The sequence below is a fragment of the Hylobates moloch genome, unplaced genomic scaffold (assembly GCF_009828535.3).
Source record: "Hylobates moloch isolate HMO894 unplaced genomic scaffold, HMol_V3 SCAFFOLD_10, whole genome shotgun sequence".
NCBI classification, from domain to species: domain Eukaryota; kingdom Metazoa; phylum Chordata; class Mammalia; order Primates; family Hylobatidae; genus Hylobates; species Hylobates moloch.
Genome location: NW_026652285.1, coordinates 22,607,948 through 22,626,173, shown reverse-complemented (window position 1 = coordinate 22,626,173; position 18,226 = coordinate 22,607,948). Strand labels below are relative to the sequence as shown.

The window sequence follows — 18,226 nt, the reverse complement described above, 5'->3', positions numbered from 1 at the left end:
TCCACAATGTTTTCTTTATTTTCCTCAGGCCTTAACAGCAGGTTGGGATGAACTTGAGTGCCATCGCGTTTATAATTTCTTATGCGAACTGACTAATCTCTGCCGTAAGATGCAAATGGCTGTCTGCAGCAAACCAGGTAAAAAACTGTAATTTGCATATAATATACAGAGATTAAAATAGAAAAAATAAACAGAGTTTTAAAAATGTAATTAAAAGTAATTTGGGCCAGGTGTGGTGGCTCATGCCTAAAATCCCAGCACTTTGGGAAGCCAAGGTGGGAGGATCACTTGAGTCCAGAAGTTCAAGAGCAGCCTAGGCAACATAGCGAGACCTTGTCTCTACAAAAATTAAACAATTATCCGGGCATGGTGGTGTATGCCTGTGGTCCCAGCTACTCAGGAGGCTGAGGTGAAAGGATCACTTGACCCTGGGAGGTCGAGGCTGCAGTGAGCTGTGATTGTACCACTGCACTCAACCTGAGCAACAGAGTGTGACTCTGTCTCGATAAATAAATAAATAGTGGGCCAGGTGCTGTGGCTCACAACTGCAATCCCAACATTTTGGGAAGCCAAGGCAGAAAGATCACTTGAGGTCAGGAGTTCAAGACCAGCCTGGGCAATGTAGCAGACCTCATCTCTACAAAAAATTAGCCAGCCATGATGGCATGTACCTGTAGGCCCAGCTACTCAGGAGGCTGAGGTGGGAGGATAGCTTGAGCCCGCCAGATTGAGGCTGTAGTGAGCCAAGATCAAGTAACTGCACTCCAGCCTAGGCAACAGAGACCCCTTTTCAAAAAAAATAAAATAAAATAAATTGTGGCATACATATATAGTAAAAGGACAAAGAAATGTAAGGGAATGATAAATATCACATAAGACAGTGAGGCAAAAAGCAGTATGAGATTGGAGAAAGAGGGCTTCAACTGTATTGATGACATTTTATTCCTTAAGCCAGCTGGTAGATACAAAGGAGCTCATTATAGCATCCTGTAAACCTCTCTATATACCAGAAATATTTCATATTTTTAAATTATAGAACCTTATATCGAGCTGTTTCCCTCTGAGAAGCTCCCACAATATGCACAAGGAGACATGCATATGAATGGTCATTGCAGGCAGAGGGCAGTGGCTCATGCTTGTAATCTCAGCACTTTAGGAGGCTGAAGTGGGAGGATTACTTGAGCCTAGGAGTTAGAGACCAGCCTGGGCGACATAGCAAGATCCCCATCTCCAAAAAAAAAAAAAAAAAATTAGGTGGGCATGATCCAGTCACTGTACTCCAGCCTGGATGACAGAGGAGGCCCTCCGTCTCAGAAAAAAAAACAAAACAAACAATAAAGACCAGGTGAATGGATAAACAAAATGTGGTATATGCTGCAACATGGATGAACCTTGAAAACATTATGCTAAGTGAGAGAAGCCAGGAACACAAGGACAAATATTACATGATTCTACTTACATGAGATACCTAGAACGGGCAAATTCATAGAGATAGAAAGTAGATTTGAGGTTATCAGGAGCTGAGGGGAGGGGGGAGTAGGGAGTTATTGCTTAATGGTTACAGAATTTGTGTTTGAGATGATGAAAAACTTTTGGAAATAGACAGTGTGGTGGTTGAACAACAGTGTGAATATAAATGATGCCACTGAATTGCATACTTAAAAATGGTTAGAATGGCAAATTTTATGTGATCTATATTTTACCAGAAATAAGAAAATTAATAATATACTATAAACCATTGAATTGCACACTTTAAATGGTTGAATTGTATGGTACATAAATTATATTTCAATAAAGCTGTCATAAGAAAACAGTGATAGGCTGGGCAAGGTGGCTCACACCTGTAATCTCAGCTACTCAGGAGGCTGAAGTAGATCACTTGAGCCCCTGAAGGTTGAGGCTGCAGTGAGCCATGACTGCTCTACAGTATTCTAGCATGGGCAACGGAGTGAGACACTGTCTCAGAAAAGCAAAGAAATAGTAATATACCATTTCATATTCCATTAGGATGGCTAGAATCAGAAAGTTCGATTTAGATAATAAGTGTTAGTTAGAATGTGACAACAATCCTCATATATTGCTGGCGGGAATGTAAAATGGTGCAGTCACTTTGCAAAATAGTCTGACAGTTTCTCACATGATTAAACATAGAGTTATATGATCCATCAATTTCACCTCTAGGTATATAGCCCCAGGAGAAATGAAAGCATATGACCACACAGAAACTTGTGCATGAATGGTTTTGTTGTTGTTTTGTTTTGTTTTGAGACAGAGTCTGGCTCTATCACCCAGGCTGAAGTGCAGAGGTATGATCTTGGCTCACTGCAACCTCCACTTCCTGGGCTCAAGCAATCCTCTTTTTTTTTTTTTTTTTTTTTTTTGAGACGGAGTCTTGCTCTGTCGCCCAGGCTGGAGTGCAGTGGCGCGATCTCGGCTCACTGCAACCTCCGCCTCCCGGGTTCACGCCATTCTCCTGCCTCAGCCTCTCCGAGTAGCTGGGACTACAGGCGCCCGCCACCACGCCCGGCTAATTTTTTGTATTTTTGGTAGAGACGGGGTTTCACCGTGGTCTCGATCTCCTGACCTCGTGATCCGCCCGCCTCGGCCTCCCAAAGTGCTGGGATTACAAGCGTGAGCCACCGCGCCTGGCCTCAAGCAATCCTCTAACCTCAGCCTCCCGAGTAGCTGGGACTACAGGCACATACCACCATGCCCAGCTGATTTTTCTGGTATTTTTTATAGAGCTAGGGTTTCACCATGTTGTCCAGCCTGGTCTCAAACTTCTGGGCTCAAGTGATCTGCCTGTCTCAGCCTCCCAAAGTGCTGGGATTATAGGCATGAGCCACGATGCCTGGCCTACATGAATGTTAATAGCAGCATTATTCATAGTAGCCAAAAGATGGAAACATTTCAGATGTCCATCAGTGGGTCAATAGATAAACAAAATGTAGTAGTACATCCATACCATAGAATATTATTTGGCCATTAAAAAGAATGAAGTACTGTGGGGGCTGGGGGAGGGAGAACATCAGGAAGAATAGCTAATGGATGCTGGGCTTAATATCTAGGTGATGGGGGCAAGGGAAGGGATAATATTAGGAGAAATACCTAATGTAGATGGTGGGTTGATAGGTGCAGCAATCCACCATGGCACATGTATACCTATGTAACAAACCTGCACGTTATGCCCATGTATCCCAGAACTTAAAGTATAATAAAAATAAACCAATAAATATCTAGGTGATGGGATGATCTGTGCAGCAAACTATCATGGTACACGTTTACCTGTGTAACCTGCACATCTTGCACATGTACCTCTGAACTTAAAATAAAAGTTGAAGGAAAAAAAAGAATGAAGTGCTGATATATGCTACAACATGGATGAACCTTGAAAACACTGTATTAGGTGAAATAAGCCAGTCACAAAATGCCACATACTATATGATTTCATTCCTATAAAAATCCAGAATAGGGGCAGGGCGTGGTGGCTCACACCTGTAATCCCAGCACTTTGGGAGGCCGAGGCAGGTGGATCACCTGAGGTCAAGAGTTCGACACCAGCCTGGCCAACATGGCAAAACCCCATGTCTACTAAAAATACAAAAAAATTAGCCAGGCGTGGTGAGGAGCACCTGTGATCCCAGATACTCAGGAGGCTGAGACAGGAGCATTGCTTGAACCCGGGAGACAGAGGTTGCAGTGAGCTGAGACGCGCCACTGCACTCCAGCCTGGGTGACGAGCAAGACTCTTGTCTCAAAAAAAAAAAAAAAATCCAGAATAGGGAAATCCATGGAGATGGAAAGTAGAGTATTCGTTGCTTAGGGCTGGGGGTGGTAAAGGACAGAGAGATAACAGGATGATAGCAAAAAGAACAGGATGTCTTTTTGAAGTGACGAAAATGTTCTAAAATTGGCTGTGGTGATGGCTGCACATATCTGTGAATATACTAAAAACCATTGAATTGTACACTTTAAATGGGTAAATTGTATGGTATGTGATTTATATCTCAATAAAGCTTTTGAAAAAGTAGTCCTATGTTAATCTAAATGTTTAGTCCTATGTTAATCTAAATTTTTTTTTTTTTTTTTTGGAGACAGATTCTGGCTCTGTCGCCCAGGCTAGAGTGCAGTGGTATGATCTCAGCTCACTGCAAGCTCTGCCGCCTGGGTTCACACCCATTCTTCTGCCTCAGCCTCCTGAGAAGCTGGGACTACAGGCGCCCGCCACCACACCCGGCTAATTTTTGTGTATTTTTAGTAGAGACGGGATTTCACCGTGTTAGCCAGGATGGTCTCGATCTGCTGACCTCATGATCTACCCGCCTCAGCCTCCCAAAGTGCTGGGATTATAGGCATGAGCCACCGCGCCCGGCCGTTAATTTAAAATTTTTATATCCAAGTGTGGTAACTCATGCTTTGTAATCTCAACACTTTGGGAGGCTAAGGTGGGAAGATCACTTGAGGCCAGGAGTTCAAAACCAGCCTGAACAATATAGTGAAACCTCTGTCGCTACAAAAAATAAAATTAGCCTGTGATCCCAGCTACTAGGGAGGCTGAGGTGGGAGGATTGCTTGAGCTCAGGAGTTCAAGGTTGTAGTGAGCTATGATCAGTCACGCCACTGCACTCCAGCTTGGGTGACAGAGCAAGACCCCATATCTATCAACAACAGCAACATAACATTTTCTTTTTTTGTTGTTGTTGAGACAAAGTCTAGCTCTGTCACCCAGGCTGGAGTGCAGTGGTGAGATCTCAGCTTGCTGCCACCTCTGTCTCCCAGGTTCAAGTGATTCTCCTGTCTCAGCCTCCTGAGTAGCTGGGATCACAGGCGTGTGCCACCACCGCTGCCTGCTAATTTATATATAAATATATATATATATAATTTTTTTTTTTTGAGATGGAGTCTTGCTCTGTCACCCAGGCTGGAGTGCAGTGGCACGATCTTGGCTCACTGCAAGCTCCACCTCCTGGGTTCACGCCATTCTCCTGCCTCAGCCTCCCAAGTAGCTGGGACTACAGGCGCCCACCATCACGCCTGGCTTATTTTTTGTATTTTTAGTAGAGACGGGGTTTCACCGTGTTAGCCAGGATGGTCTTGATCTCCTGACCTCGTGATCTGCCCGCCTCAGCCTCCCAAAGTGCTGGGATTACAGGCGTGAGCCACCGCACCCGGCCAATTTTTTGTATTTTTAGTAGAGACGGTTTCGCCATGTTGGCCAGGCTGGTCTTGAACTCCTGACCTCGAGTGATCCTCCCACCTCGGCTTCACAAAGTGCTGGCATTACAGACATGAGTCACTGCACCTGGCCATAAAATTTTCATAGAGGAAAATGAAGTGACACTTTCAGTACAAAGTATATTAATGATGTATGTCTTTGACCTTTCTCTGCATTTCTTTCTTTTTAAATCCAAAATTGTACAAGAGTCTGGTAAGCTTAAGCATGTCTTTTGATTGATTGACCCATTATTCAAAATATTGACTATAAATCAGGAAAGTAAGAGTAAGTAAGTAGACAAATTGTGAAGTTAGGGGAGTTTAAGAATAGATAATCTCTTGGTTACTTCCTGTTTAGAAACCTAGTTTACTATCACTAACCATAATGATTAATAAGTGGCTTTGATCACTATTCAATATGTACAGCAGCCTTTCTACGAAGAATGATTTACAATTCTTTTGTCTTCATAGGAAGTGCCCGAAAACTGGAATTAAGAATCAGACTCTTCTGTAGGAATGTCCTCCTTGATCATTGGACACATCGAAGTGATTCTGCTTTTTGGTTGACACGAATATTAAAACCATGGCCAATGGTGAATCAGGCAAGATTACTGTATATCATCTTTGGGCCAATATCTCCTCAAGATGGTGAGCACTCATTTTTCAGGGGTGTAACATAACTGGTTCATTATTTTTACTTTGGGAAGCATATATATATTTAGGAAGCATATATTATACCCACACACACACACATGCACGCATGCACACAGTGGTGCGATCATGCAACCTCCATCTCCCGAGTTCAAGCGATTCTCCTGCCTCAGCCTCCCAAGTAGCTGGGACTGCAGGTGCATGCTACCACATCCAGCTAATTTTTTGTATTTTTTTTTTTTTTTTGAAATGGAGTCTTGCTCTGTCACCCAGGCTGGAGTGCAGTGGCGCAATCTTGGCTCACTGTGAGCTCTGATTCCCGGGTTCACACCATTCTCCTGCCTCAGCCACCCAAGTAGCTGGGACTACAGGCACCCACCACCACGCCTGGCTAATTTTTTGTATTTTTAGTAGAGATGGGGTTCCACCATGTTAGCCAGAATGGTCTCGATCTCCTGACTTTGTGATCCGCCTACCTCGGCCTCCCAAAGCGCTGGGATTACAGACATGAGCCACCGCGCCTGGCCAAATTTTTGTATTTTTAGTAAAGATGGGGTTTCACGGTGTTATCCAGGATGGTCTCGATCTCCTGCAGGGTCCCACTTTGGTACCCAGGTTGCTCTCAAACTCCTGGGCTCAAGTGATCCTCCCACCTTGGCCTTCCCAAGTGTAGAATTACATACATGAGCCACTGTGCCTGGCCAAGAAGCATACACACACACACACACACACATACACACACATATATATATATATTTTTTGAGACAGAGTCTCGCTGTGTCACCCAGGCTGGAGTTCAGTGGCCCAATCTCCACTCACTGCAACCTCCGCCTCCCAGGTTCAAGCGATTCTCGTGCCTCAGCCTCCTGAGTAGCTGGGACTACAGGCATGCACCACCATGCCTGGCTAATTTTTATATTTTTAGTAGAGACGGAGTTTCACCATATTGGCCAGGCTGGTCTCGAACTCCCTACCTCAAGTGATCCTCCTACCTCAGCCTCCTAAAGTGCTGGGATTACAGGCATGAGCCACCACGCCCAGCCAGAGACGTTCAAATCTATACTATTACCAGAATTGATTTCTTGTTTTGAAAGTTAAAATGAAAAGTATCTTGTATAAGTAATGGGATTCCATTATACAATTCACTTTCCTTTTTAAACAAGTCTTTATCACAAAGCCAACTATTCTGTCATAGGCTCGTTTTTATTTCAATTCAGGACAGGTGGTTTGGCAGAAAATGATAGAAGAACCGACAGATGAATTCAGTCTGAAAGGTTTGGCTGATGCCATTAAGTTACTATATGACGCTAACACTAAAGAGTGGACAGCAGATGATGTTATCAGTCTTGTAAATGAACTATCAGGTAAAAAATATATTTACTAACATAGAATAATAGAATTTATTGTTAAAATGCAGTTATAAAATTGTAAGGATAATTCTACAGGTAACAAATGATGTGCCTGTTGGAAATCACTGAATGCTCTAAAATATTTAAAGAGTTTGGCATTATGTTTGAAGAGAATGCATATAATCAACTTACTTTCCTTTGCTTGCCAATTTTATAATAAACATTTATTATTATTATTATTTGAAAGCCTCTTCGTTTAATTAGCTCAATTACTCCCATGTTGTAAATTCTCAGAAACACCCTCCTAGGTTCTGTAAGAAGCCCTCTTCTGTGAGTAAAGGAGAGGTGAAACAATTATTCCTATTCCTGCATAATCCTTTAGATTCTAAAGTTTACAAGGATGCTTTCCTTGCACAGGATTAGAACACTTTGCCTGCTGACCTATGTGTAGGAGAATTGCTTTGTTTATATTATTAGTACATTTGTAAGAGCCTCCATGACATGGCAATAACCTGTCTCTGACTGAATACCATAATTGGAAAACTAGAGCATTTTTTTCTGAGCATTTCCCTTGGCACTAATTGTATTTCCAATAAAGTGATAAAATATTGCATGTACTTAATGGTATTTACTATAGCTGTTGTGTGATTTCTCATTAAATAATTGTTCTTCCTCTAATAAAAGTGGTTCCCCGTGAGTGGCTTCTAGAGAATAATGCACGTCTCCTAATGCTAAGTGGAAACAACATCTGTTTCACTTTCATGGCTAGTAAAGCTGTGAATGGACAGACCATTGAACTGGCAAGGCTCATAGTCTTTTTGGCTTTGGTAAGTAAAAATAAGTTTTTCTCTAGCAAGTTTTTTAACACTACAATTGACCTACCAGGGAGCTGCCCTGAAGGAACTGAAATGTGAACAAAACATTTTGTGAAAATGAGTATTGAAGTATATATTTTTAATGTTTCTTTTTCAAAATATTAAAACATATGTTTTATTTTGTTTTGTTTCTTGAGACAATCTCACTCTTTTGTCCAGGCTGGAGTGCAGTGGTGCGATCTCAGCTCACTGCAACTTCCGCCTCCCGTGTTCAAGCAATTCTCCTGCCTCAGCCTCCTGAGTAGCTGGGACTAGAGGCATGCACCACTATGCCCCAGCTAATTTTTGTATTTTTAGTAGAGATGGGGTTTCATTATGCTGGCCAGGCTGGTCTCGAACTCCTGACCTCATGATCTGCCCGCCTTGGCCTCCCAAAGTGCTGGGATTACAGGTGTGAGCCACCGCACCTGGCCTAATATTAAAATATGTCATAAACTATAATATTTGGAATCATCCCTTCTATTAACCTCTCCCCACTTCAAGTCTGGATTTTCATTATACAGTTCTGCTAAGTTATATTCTTTTTTAAAAAATTCTATGTTAAAAAAAGCATCCTATTTGATTTACTTCAAAATAATCACTGTGGGGGTGGGTTGAGGAGAGGACTTGGGAGTAAATGGAGATAGAGTTGAAATAAGATTGATAATTATTGAAACTGGGAAATGAGTGCTGGGAGTTTATTATATTATTCTCTCTAATTTTGTGTAAACAAAATGTTTCAAAATAAAAAGTTTTAAAAATATATTTAGGCTGGACAGGATAGCTCACACCTGTAAACCCAGCACTTTGAGAGGCTGAGACAGGAGGATCACTTGAGCCCAGGAGTTCAAGACTAGCCTGGGCAACATGGCAAAACCTGTCTCTACAAAAAAAATACAAAAATTAGCTGGGTGTGTTGGCAACATCTGTGGTCCCAGCTACTCAGGAGGCTGAGGTGGGAGGATTGATTGAGCCTGGGAGTTTAAGGTTACAGTGAACCAAAATTGTGCCACTGTACTCCAGTCTGGGCAACAGAACGAGACCCTCTCCCCTCTCAATACACACACACATGCACACACACACATACATATACACATACATACATATATATAAAATATTATATTTATTTAATATTCATTTAACACAAATTTGTATTGAGTGCTTACTATGGGCCATAAATTATGAGATTCTTGAGCCCAGGAGTTTGAGAGCAGCCTGGAAAACACAGCAAGACCCTGTCTCTACAATAAAAATGTTTAAAAATTGGCCGGGCATGATGGCTCCTGCCTTTAATCCCAGCACTTTAGGAGACTGAGGCAGGCAGATCACCTGAGGTCAGGGGTTCGAAACTAGCCTGGCCAATGTGGTGAAATGCTGACTCTACTAAAAATACAAAAATTAGCCAGGTGTGGTGGCAGATGCCTGTAATCCCAGCTACTCGGGAGGCTGAGGCAGGAGAATCACTTGAGCCCGGCAGGCGGAGGTTGCAGTGAGCAGATCATGCCACCGCACTCCAGCCTAGGTGACAGAGTGAGACGCTGTCTCAAAAAAAAAAAAAAAATTAATAAATAATAAAAAATATAAAAATTTAAAAATTAGCCAGGAGTTGTGGCACGCATGCCTGTGAGCTCAGCTACTCAGGAGCTAAAGTGGGAAGATCACTTGAGTCTAGGTGGTCAAGGCTGTAGTGAGCCAAGATAGCACCACTGCACTCTAGCCTGAGCAACAGAATGAAATCTGATCTCAAAAAATAAATTAATTAAATAAAAGGCTGAGTGCATTGGTTCATGTCTATTATCCCAGCTCTTTGGGAGGCTGAGCCGGAGGATCACTTGAGGCCAGGAGTTCAAGACCATCCTGGGAAATATAGGGAAAGCCTCAATTCTACAAAACATAAAATAAAACTAGCTGGGTGTGGTGGTGTGTGCCTGTTGTCCTAGCTACTCAGAAGGCTGAGGCAGGAGGATTACTTGAGCCCAGGAGTTTGAAGCTGCAGTGAGCTATGGTCACGCCACTGCACTTCAGTCTGCATAGCAGAGGGAGACCCTGTCTCTAAAAAATAAATAAGTAAATGAATAAATAGGAGTTCACCAGGCAGATAGAGGGTGGCAGCAGATTATTCAAGGCAGAAGAAAAATGGGATCATGTGACTGTATTCAGGACACTGTAAGCAGTTCAGTATGATTTCTGAAGGGTAGAATCTGCCGAAGAGTAGCAGGAGGTGAGGTTAGAAGACATGAAGGGAGAGGCTAGGTAAGGAAGGGTTTTGTGGGCCATTCTGTGGAGCTTAAACCCATTTTCTAATAGGGAGCTACTGAAAAGTTTTATGAAGGGGAGAGACATAATTGGCTTTGTGTTTTTGGCAGATCATTTTGGCAGCACTATAGCAAATGTAATGAAGAGAAAATCACTAGGGGTGAGGAAGCCTTCTCTAGAAAGCCTTCTCTGATTAACATGTCAATTCTGATCATGAAAGTTCTCTGAATTGCCTCTGATTTGTCTTCTCTATCTTCATTTACTATTAGTGTCCTTAAGCCACTGTATGTGTGGGGTAGGTCATCTCCCAAAATAGACTGCAAGCTCTTTGAAATCCAGTACTGTGTCACTTATTTCTTTCATAGTTCCTAGTACAGTACTTTACACATAATAAATAGTCAATAGATCTTTCCTATCACAGCGCTATTATTTAGTTACACTACTATACAGTTTATTTTAATAATATGCATTATTTATTTGGCTATGTGAGTTAAATTGTCAATTAAGGATGTTAGTAAAGAAACCTTGTACTTTTCAGTCAGTTTTAGCTAGGTACATGTAATCTTTAAATATTTATCTTTTCAATAATGAAGAAACAAATATTCCCTAAAATTCTCAAGATGGAAAGTCGACAATACCATAGAATTCTCTTGCTTATTGAAATTGCCCATTTGTCTGTCTCCCTCATTGGACTTCTTGAAAATAGAGCCATGTCTTTATGGTTTGTCATTCTATCTTCAGCCCCTAGCAGGTGCTCAATAAATGTTTATTGAATGAGTAAATGAGCAGAATTTTTTTTTCTATGTTCAGTAACTGTTTTATATATATATATATTTTTTTTTTTTTTTTTTTTTTTTTTTGAGACGGAGTCTGACTCTGTCCCCCAGGCTGGAGTGCAGTGGTATGGTCTCCGCTCACTGCATCCTCCGCCTCCTGAGTTCAAGTGATTCTCCTGCCTCAGCCTCCTGAGTAGGTGGGATTATAGGCGCTCACCACCATGTCTGGCTAATTTTTGTGTTTTAATAGAGACAGGGTTTCACCATGTTGGCCAGGCTGGTCTGGAACTCCTGACCTCAGGTGATCTGCCCACCTTGGCCTCCCAAAATTCTGGGATTACAGGCATGAGCCACCGTGCCTGGCCTGTTTTCAATATTAGTTATTTCATTAGTAAATAATATTCTATGATAATCTTAAATTAGGTTTGTATTTACTTCATACTTTTTTCCTATTAAAATTGTACCATTTGAAAGCAAAATAGTATTAGATACAAGAGCATTTCCCGTGTATAGACTCAGTATGGTGTCAGGTATCATAAATTATGTAAAATCACAAACTATCATTGTTCATCATTGTTCACCATTTTCAAATTCTATAGCTTTCTTCACATGAAGGTTTACAATGCTTTATATGTCTAAATCAGGTGTGTGAGAAAGAACTATACTGCATGGATTGGACAGTTAAAATGATGCAAAAAGTCTGCAAAGTCTTTAGCACTCCAGTGGAAAGAAATAACTTCCTGCAGGATGTGGCAAATGCATTTGCATGTGTTATAATGGAAATGCTGCAATCAATTATGTCTGGTGAGTAGGAATGTACTTGGTGCATAGGTGTGCGTAAAAATGTGCTCTAGTCTCCACCTAAAACAGAGATATTTTTCTCTAACAGTCCAAGAATAGAAAAAAAAAAAAGCTATTTCTATGTTGACTTTAAAAAAAAAAAAACTAACAATAAATAGAGGGAGCGGACTTCTTGTTTGTTTGTTTTTCCTTGCAATATATTTAGTTCCTGGCTTTTGTCACTTTAAAAATCTAGTATTGGTTTTAATGGAGAATATAAAGTTGAAGAGTCTGCTTTGAAAGGAACCACTTTCAATTTTGCACAGCAAAAAAATTTAACTTGCTCACTTACCAACTGTCACTAGCATAAAAATATATTTGTAAATATTATTTTACAGCTTTATTAAGTAACCAACATGATAATTAACCCTATTTTACAGATAAGAAAACTAAGGCTTAGAGAAGTTACCTGACTTTAGACTAAAGTCTCAAAGTTAGAAGCAATAAAGCATGGATGAGCATGCTTTTCTTCTGACTTCTAATCTACTGTTCTTATATAATTCCATGATTTCAGTAGTTAACTTGACTTAGTAAAGTCACTAACAAAAAGTCTTCTGTTTAAATATTACTAGGGAAGGCCGGGCGTGGTAGCTCATGCCTATAATCCCAGCACTTTGGGAGGCTGAGGCGGGCGGATCACAAGGTCAGGAGGTCGCAACCATCCTGGCTAACACGGTGAAACCCCGTCTCTACTAAAAATACAAAAAAATTAGCTGGGCGTGATGGCAGGCGCCTGTAGTCCCAGCTACTCGGGAGGCTGAGGCAGGAGAATCGCTTGAACCCAGGAGGCAGAGCTTGCAGTGAGCCAAGATTGTGCCACTGCACTCCAGCCTGGGCGACACAGGAAGACGCTGTCTCAAAAAAATAATAATAAATAAATAAATATTACTAGGGAAAATTAGAACATCTTATGTTTCAAATAAATTATATATGTTTACGTATAAGGTGGGCGGATCACCTGAGGTCAGGAGTTTGAAACTAGCCTGGCCAACATGGAGAGACCTCGTCTCTACTAAAAATACAAAAATTAGCCATGTGGTGCATGCCTGTAATCCCAGCTACTCAGGAGGCTGAGGAAGGAGAATCGCTTGAACCCAGGAGGCAGAGGTTGCAGTGAGCCGAGATGGCACCACTGCATTCCAGCCTGACCAATAGAGGGAGACTCCATCTCAAAAATTAAATTAATTAATAAAATAAATTATATACTTAACATTTTAACTGTCATTTTCTTTTCCCTACTATGTATGGCATATAGGAGACCATGATGAAGATGACAGAAGCTTTTTGAATTTGTTCCATCTTGTACATGCTCAGGCTAACTTCCATAAGGAGGTCCTGTATTTGACCATGAATACTCCTCTGTCTACCTAAATCCTCAGAAAGCCTTGCCTTTAGAGAACCTCACTGAACAAACGACTAGAAGAGTGCTACTTTTTCACTCAAAAAATAGCATCCATGGGACTTTTTATCATCTAAGTAACCTAAGAATTCAAAAGCTGGATAGAATTTTAGAAGCAACTACTTACATCATTATTAATATAAAAATAACAGGCAGACTCAAGAATGTACTGAGATTTCTCTGGAAAACAAGCTCTGCCTCTCCAGGTTTTAGTCAACCTAACACCAAACCAAAATAGAATGTTAGCTGTTCAAGAATCTGGGACCAGCCAAACTGTATGTGTGCATTTTTGAAGCAAGAGAAAATTCCATTTTATAGTTAGACCCAAATTCACTAAATAGTGTGTATGTTCACTTTGTTTAAGTTGTATAGACATAGCTCAGAATGTTTTGTGAAGATTTGCAATATGGTGTTTTGGAATGTGTAGAATACAAATCACAGTTTTTACTACCTTCTTGGCATATGCTTACAAAGAACATTATATTTTGTTCATGTTTTACATGAACTAATGGATAAAAAACAAAGTATACATATATGTCTATATATATATGTCTATATATATATACAGACACACACACAGAGACATATATTTCCTTCTTTAAGATAATCATACAAAAAGTCTATACATACAGGAAGGTATATGTTGCCTCAATACAATCAAATCATCTTTTACTGGGGATTCAAATAAAATGTAGCAAATAAGAGAAAAATAAAATGCAAGAAAATAGCCAGAATAATCTTTACAAATAGTTTTTACTTCTTCCTAAAGCTTTTCTCCCTATCTTAAAAAGTGAGATTTGGCTGGGCACAGTGGCTCACACCTGTAATCCCAACAATTTTGGAGGCTGAGGCAGGAGGATCCCTTGAGTCCAGGAGTTGGAGGCTGCAGTGAGTTATGATTGCACCATTGCACTCCAGCCTGGTGACAGAGTGAGACCCTGTTTCTAAACAAAACAAAACAAAACAAAAAAATGAGATTTGACAAAGGAAACTAAAAGTATGGGTGGTTTACAGCAGCCCATGAGAGAGTGGGGTTCGGTTCTCTTCACTCAAGTATATAGATTCCAAGAATCTGCAGGACTGTTTCAGCCTGACTAGCATCTGTCACTACTGCTTTTACTTTTACTATTAAAGTAGATAATAATAGTACTTGACAGGGCTGAAATAATGCTGGAGTCCTCCTGGATCTCCCATCCCATTTTTTTCTCCTTGGGTTTGAGCACTTTACTTCTGAAGACACATTGCTTCCGCCTGGACTTGTCAGAGGCTGGCCTTCTTTACCCAAGCTCTTGATTTAACTCAACTTTGGAGCTGATGAAGGAAAGAAACACTAGAAGATATGGAAAGTATCTGCAGAAGTAGGGTGTAAATTGTGGGAAATTCTCAAATGTTTGGTAAGAGGGACTCAGTGAGAGATGAATAGGACTGAGGAAGAGTGAAAATTGTGGAGAAAATACAAATTGTGAAAACAGGATTTTATCATATTTCAGTAGTAAAGGCACTCACCTTCATTTCTGGAGGGTGAGAAGTTTAACTGTCTTTCTTAGATGGATTTTCCAACTGTAATTCCATTGGTGGCAGGAATTTTTTTCTCCAGTTTTTTATTAGCATATTTATGCAAAAACAAAGTTCTTGCTTTTATCCTGGTTTCATTTTCTTCTTCTCAATTTAATAATTCACCCTCAGTTGAATTATAAATGGAATTGAATTATAAAGATTAAAAGTTGGCAGATATCAGAGTATAAAATACCTTAGTTTTTTCATTTTCCCCTCTCTTTTTTCCTATACATGCTTGCAAAAAGCATAGATCTATCAAAACATTGATTATTTGATTATTCCAAGTTAAGAATATACCTCTTCAACTATCTGTGAGGGAAAGAAAAAATAAGGAAAAAAAAGTAAAATATTTAAATATAAATAGTGAAAATTTTTTTTTTTTTTTTTTTTTTTGAGATGGAGTCTCACTCTGTTGCCCAGGCTGGAGTGCAGTGGTGTGATCTTGGCTCACTGCAACTTCTGCCTCTGTGCTTCATGCGATTCTTCTGCCTCAGCCTCCCCAGTAGCTGGGACTACAGATGTGTGCCACCATACCCGGCTAATTTTTTTGTATCATTAGTAGAGACAGGGTTTTGCCATGTTGGCCAGGCTGGTCTCAAACTCCTGACCTCAGGTTATCCACCTGCCTCAGCCTCCCAAAGTGCTAGGATTACAGGTGTAAGTCACCATGCCCAGCAATAGTGAATATTTTTAATATTTTACTAAACGGATTCTAGATTTCATTTCCTTAGAGAAAGGAATTTGGCATTGTAAAGTTTCCTTGAATTCCTTGAATTATCCCAGTCTCCACAGCAATTAGTTTTAGCAAGTTTACAAAAGAAGCATGTAAAACGTATTTGGTCTGGGTTTTGAATCTTCTTTATACACTTGAACTGACATGACTGCTGCTGTAATCAAAAAAAAACATTACTTATTTCATTATTCTCAATAATTGTGAGATTATTATATCATCCTTACCAAAAATTTGGAACATAAAAAGTTTGATTCATTCTTTGGGTGCAAGAAATAAACTGTGTCATTCTGCCACCAATAAAAAGCAAGCTGACAAATTGTCCATTCAATTGTTAAAATAGGCCGGGCGCGGTGGCTCAAGCCTGTAATTCCAGCACTTTGGGAGGCCGAGGCGGGCAGATCACGAGGTCAGAAGATCGAGAACATCCTGGCTAACACGGTGAAACCCCGTCTCTACTAAAAATACAAAAAATTAGCCGGGCGTGTTGGCAGGCACCTGTAGTCCCAGCTACTCCGGAGGCTGAGGCAAGAGAATGGCGTGAACCCGGGAGGCGGAGCTTGCAGTGAGCCGAGATTGCGTCACTGCACTCCAGCCTGGGCGACAGAGCGAGACTCTGTCTCAAAAAAAAAAAAAGAAAAAAGAAAAAAGAATTGTTAAAACATATAAATAACATTTATGACCAAATTTGGAGTTTTTTCAATTCAGTGGTCCATTCTTTTTTGCCGAATACCTTTGTCATGAGGAATAAAGTGTAATGTCAAATTTTAAAGGGGAAATTAACTTTTAAAAGCATATGTTGTTATTACCATTATTAACAATGTTTAAGTGATGGTATAGACAGTCACATTGTCACAAAAAAAGAGCATTTGGAAAATGAATAGTTTAAAAACATTAGGAGACTGTCAATTTCTCACTAGCTCTGAAACAGTCATAACAACATAACTATGTAAAGTACCAACAAGTCAGATAATTTAGCCTGTACTGTTTTTTAAAGTAGAAGATTGGCTGCTGGGTGCGGTGACTCACGCCTGTAATCCCAGCACTTTGGGAGGCCGAGGCGGCAGATCACAAGGTCAGGAGTTCGAGACAAGCCTGGCCAAGAGACCAGCCTAGCCAACATGGTGAAACCCTGTCTCTACTAAAAATACAAAAATTAGCCCGACATGGTGGCGGGCGCCTGTAATAGCTAGCTGGGACGCTGAGGCAGGAGAATTGCTTGAACCTGGGAGGCGGAGGTTGCAGTGAGCTGAGATCATGCCATTGCACTCCAGCCTGGGCGACAGAGCAAGACTCCGACTCAAAAAAAAAAAAGATTGGCTTAAATTAGCAGACCTGGGTGCCCAGCTCCTTTTTCCTTTTTGTAATGATTTCCTTAGCCTCCTTTGACTTTGATTTGTAGAATGATTTTTTACTCCCTGTAGAAGGCAAGTTCAATAACACATTATCTTTATTATTATGTCTACACACACCATGCACCATAATAGTACTAAGAAACTAATGATGCTATCTTCCTTAGAAACTAATTGAAAATGTACAACTTGTGATAAGCTCTCTGTATCTTGTGAAACTATGAAACTTTAACACTTTTTTGGAGGATTCCTTCTCATGCCAATTATGAGATACCCAACAGAAGGTGCAGCTGGAAATACCATCTTATGTCAATGAATAAAAAACACTAACCTCTTTGTGATTATTACTAAAAGGTTAACCTCTTTATGCACATAGTACTCAATTGTATGATTTCAGATTTTTATGTCAATAAATATTGTGAAGGGTAAAAATAAGGCTATTACAAAAGCCTCTTTGGTTATTGGATATCTTACTAACAATGTGACTTCTGTAGCACTTCCACTAGCAGGTAACTGTGAAACCTGTAAGAAATCAGGATACGGACATATGCTCCTTGGTTTTTGAGGCATTACTAAGCTAGGAAAGGTGACCTGAAAGATAGCTGCGTTGAACAGTCTTCTCCAGGTTAAAAAAGAAAAAAAATTCCAAAGGACTAAGATTGCATTCTTCTCATCAAGAAAACAAATATATTCCATTTAAGGGCAAGATTGAAAAAAAAAAGAAAAATATAACTCCAGAAAATTCCTCTAATAACTAGAGACTGAAAAAAGAACCCCACAAACCGCAACGATTTGGCCTTTGAAAGACTTAAATTAAAATAGTAATACTTGTAGACATTCCGAGATCACTTTCTTAAAGGTATGTATAACGAAAATATGCATTGCTATTTCAGAAGTATTATTTTTATGGTAAAATTTCTTTGATACTAAATATTTGATATTTGCTAAATTTTGTTTATTTACTATATTAATAAAACTATGTTAAAATTGAAAACATTCCATCTTGTTCAGAGTTTGTCATTATGCAAGTCATTGAGCTTTTTGTGAGGGAACTTATCTTCATTTAAGCTGTTAGTTATAGCTCTACCATGATCAAAAAAATGAAATGTCTTAATATAAATATTGTACGGCCGGGCGCGGTGGCTCACGCTTGTAATCCCAGCACTTTGGGAGGCCGAGGCGGGCGGATCACAAGGTCAGGAGATCGAGACCACGGTGAAACCCCGTCTCTACTAAAAATACAAAAAA

General features: G+C 40.2%; 1 protein-coding gene across 5 annotated transcripts in view; it reads left to right on the top strand.

The window, feature by feature from the left end:
- The window catches only part of FBXO47 (F-box protein 47), a 35,134-nt gene extending 17,317 nt beyond the window's left edge, over window positions 1-17,817 (top strand). For 3 of the 5 annotated variants that reach the window (XM_058445551.1, XM_058445554.1, XM_058445552.1), the window contains 6 exons: window positions 29-137; window positions 5,686-5,862; window positions 7,083-7,229; window positions 7,899-8,041; window positions 11,745-11,904; window positions 13,196-13,659. In XM_058445551.1, coding sequence (XP_058301534.1) covers window positions 29-137; window positions 5,686-5,862; window positions 7,083-7,229; window positions 7,899-8,041; window positions 11,745-11,904; window positions 13,196-13,311 — 852 coding nt within the window. In that variant the 3' untranslated portion in view covers window positions 13,312-13,659. Of the gene's footprint in view, window positions 1-28; window positions 138-5,685; window positions 5,863-7,082; window positions 7,230-7,898; window positions 8,042-11,744; window positions 11,905-13,195; window positions 14,916-17,145 lie in introns of those variants that run through there. The other 2 variants (XM_058445553.1, XM_032163435.2) reach the window with 2 other exon arrangements.
- The last annotated feature ends 409 nt before the right edge of the window (window positions 17,818-18,226 follow it).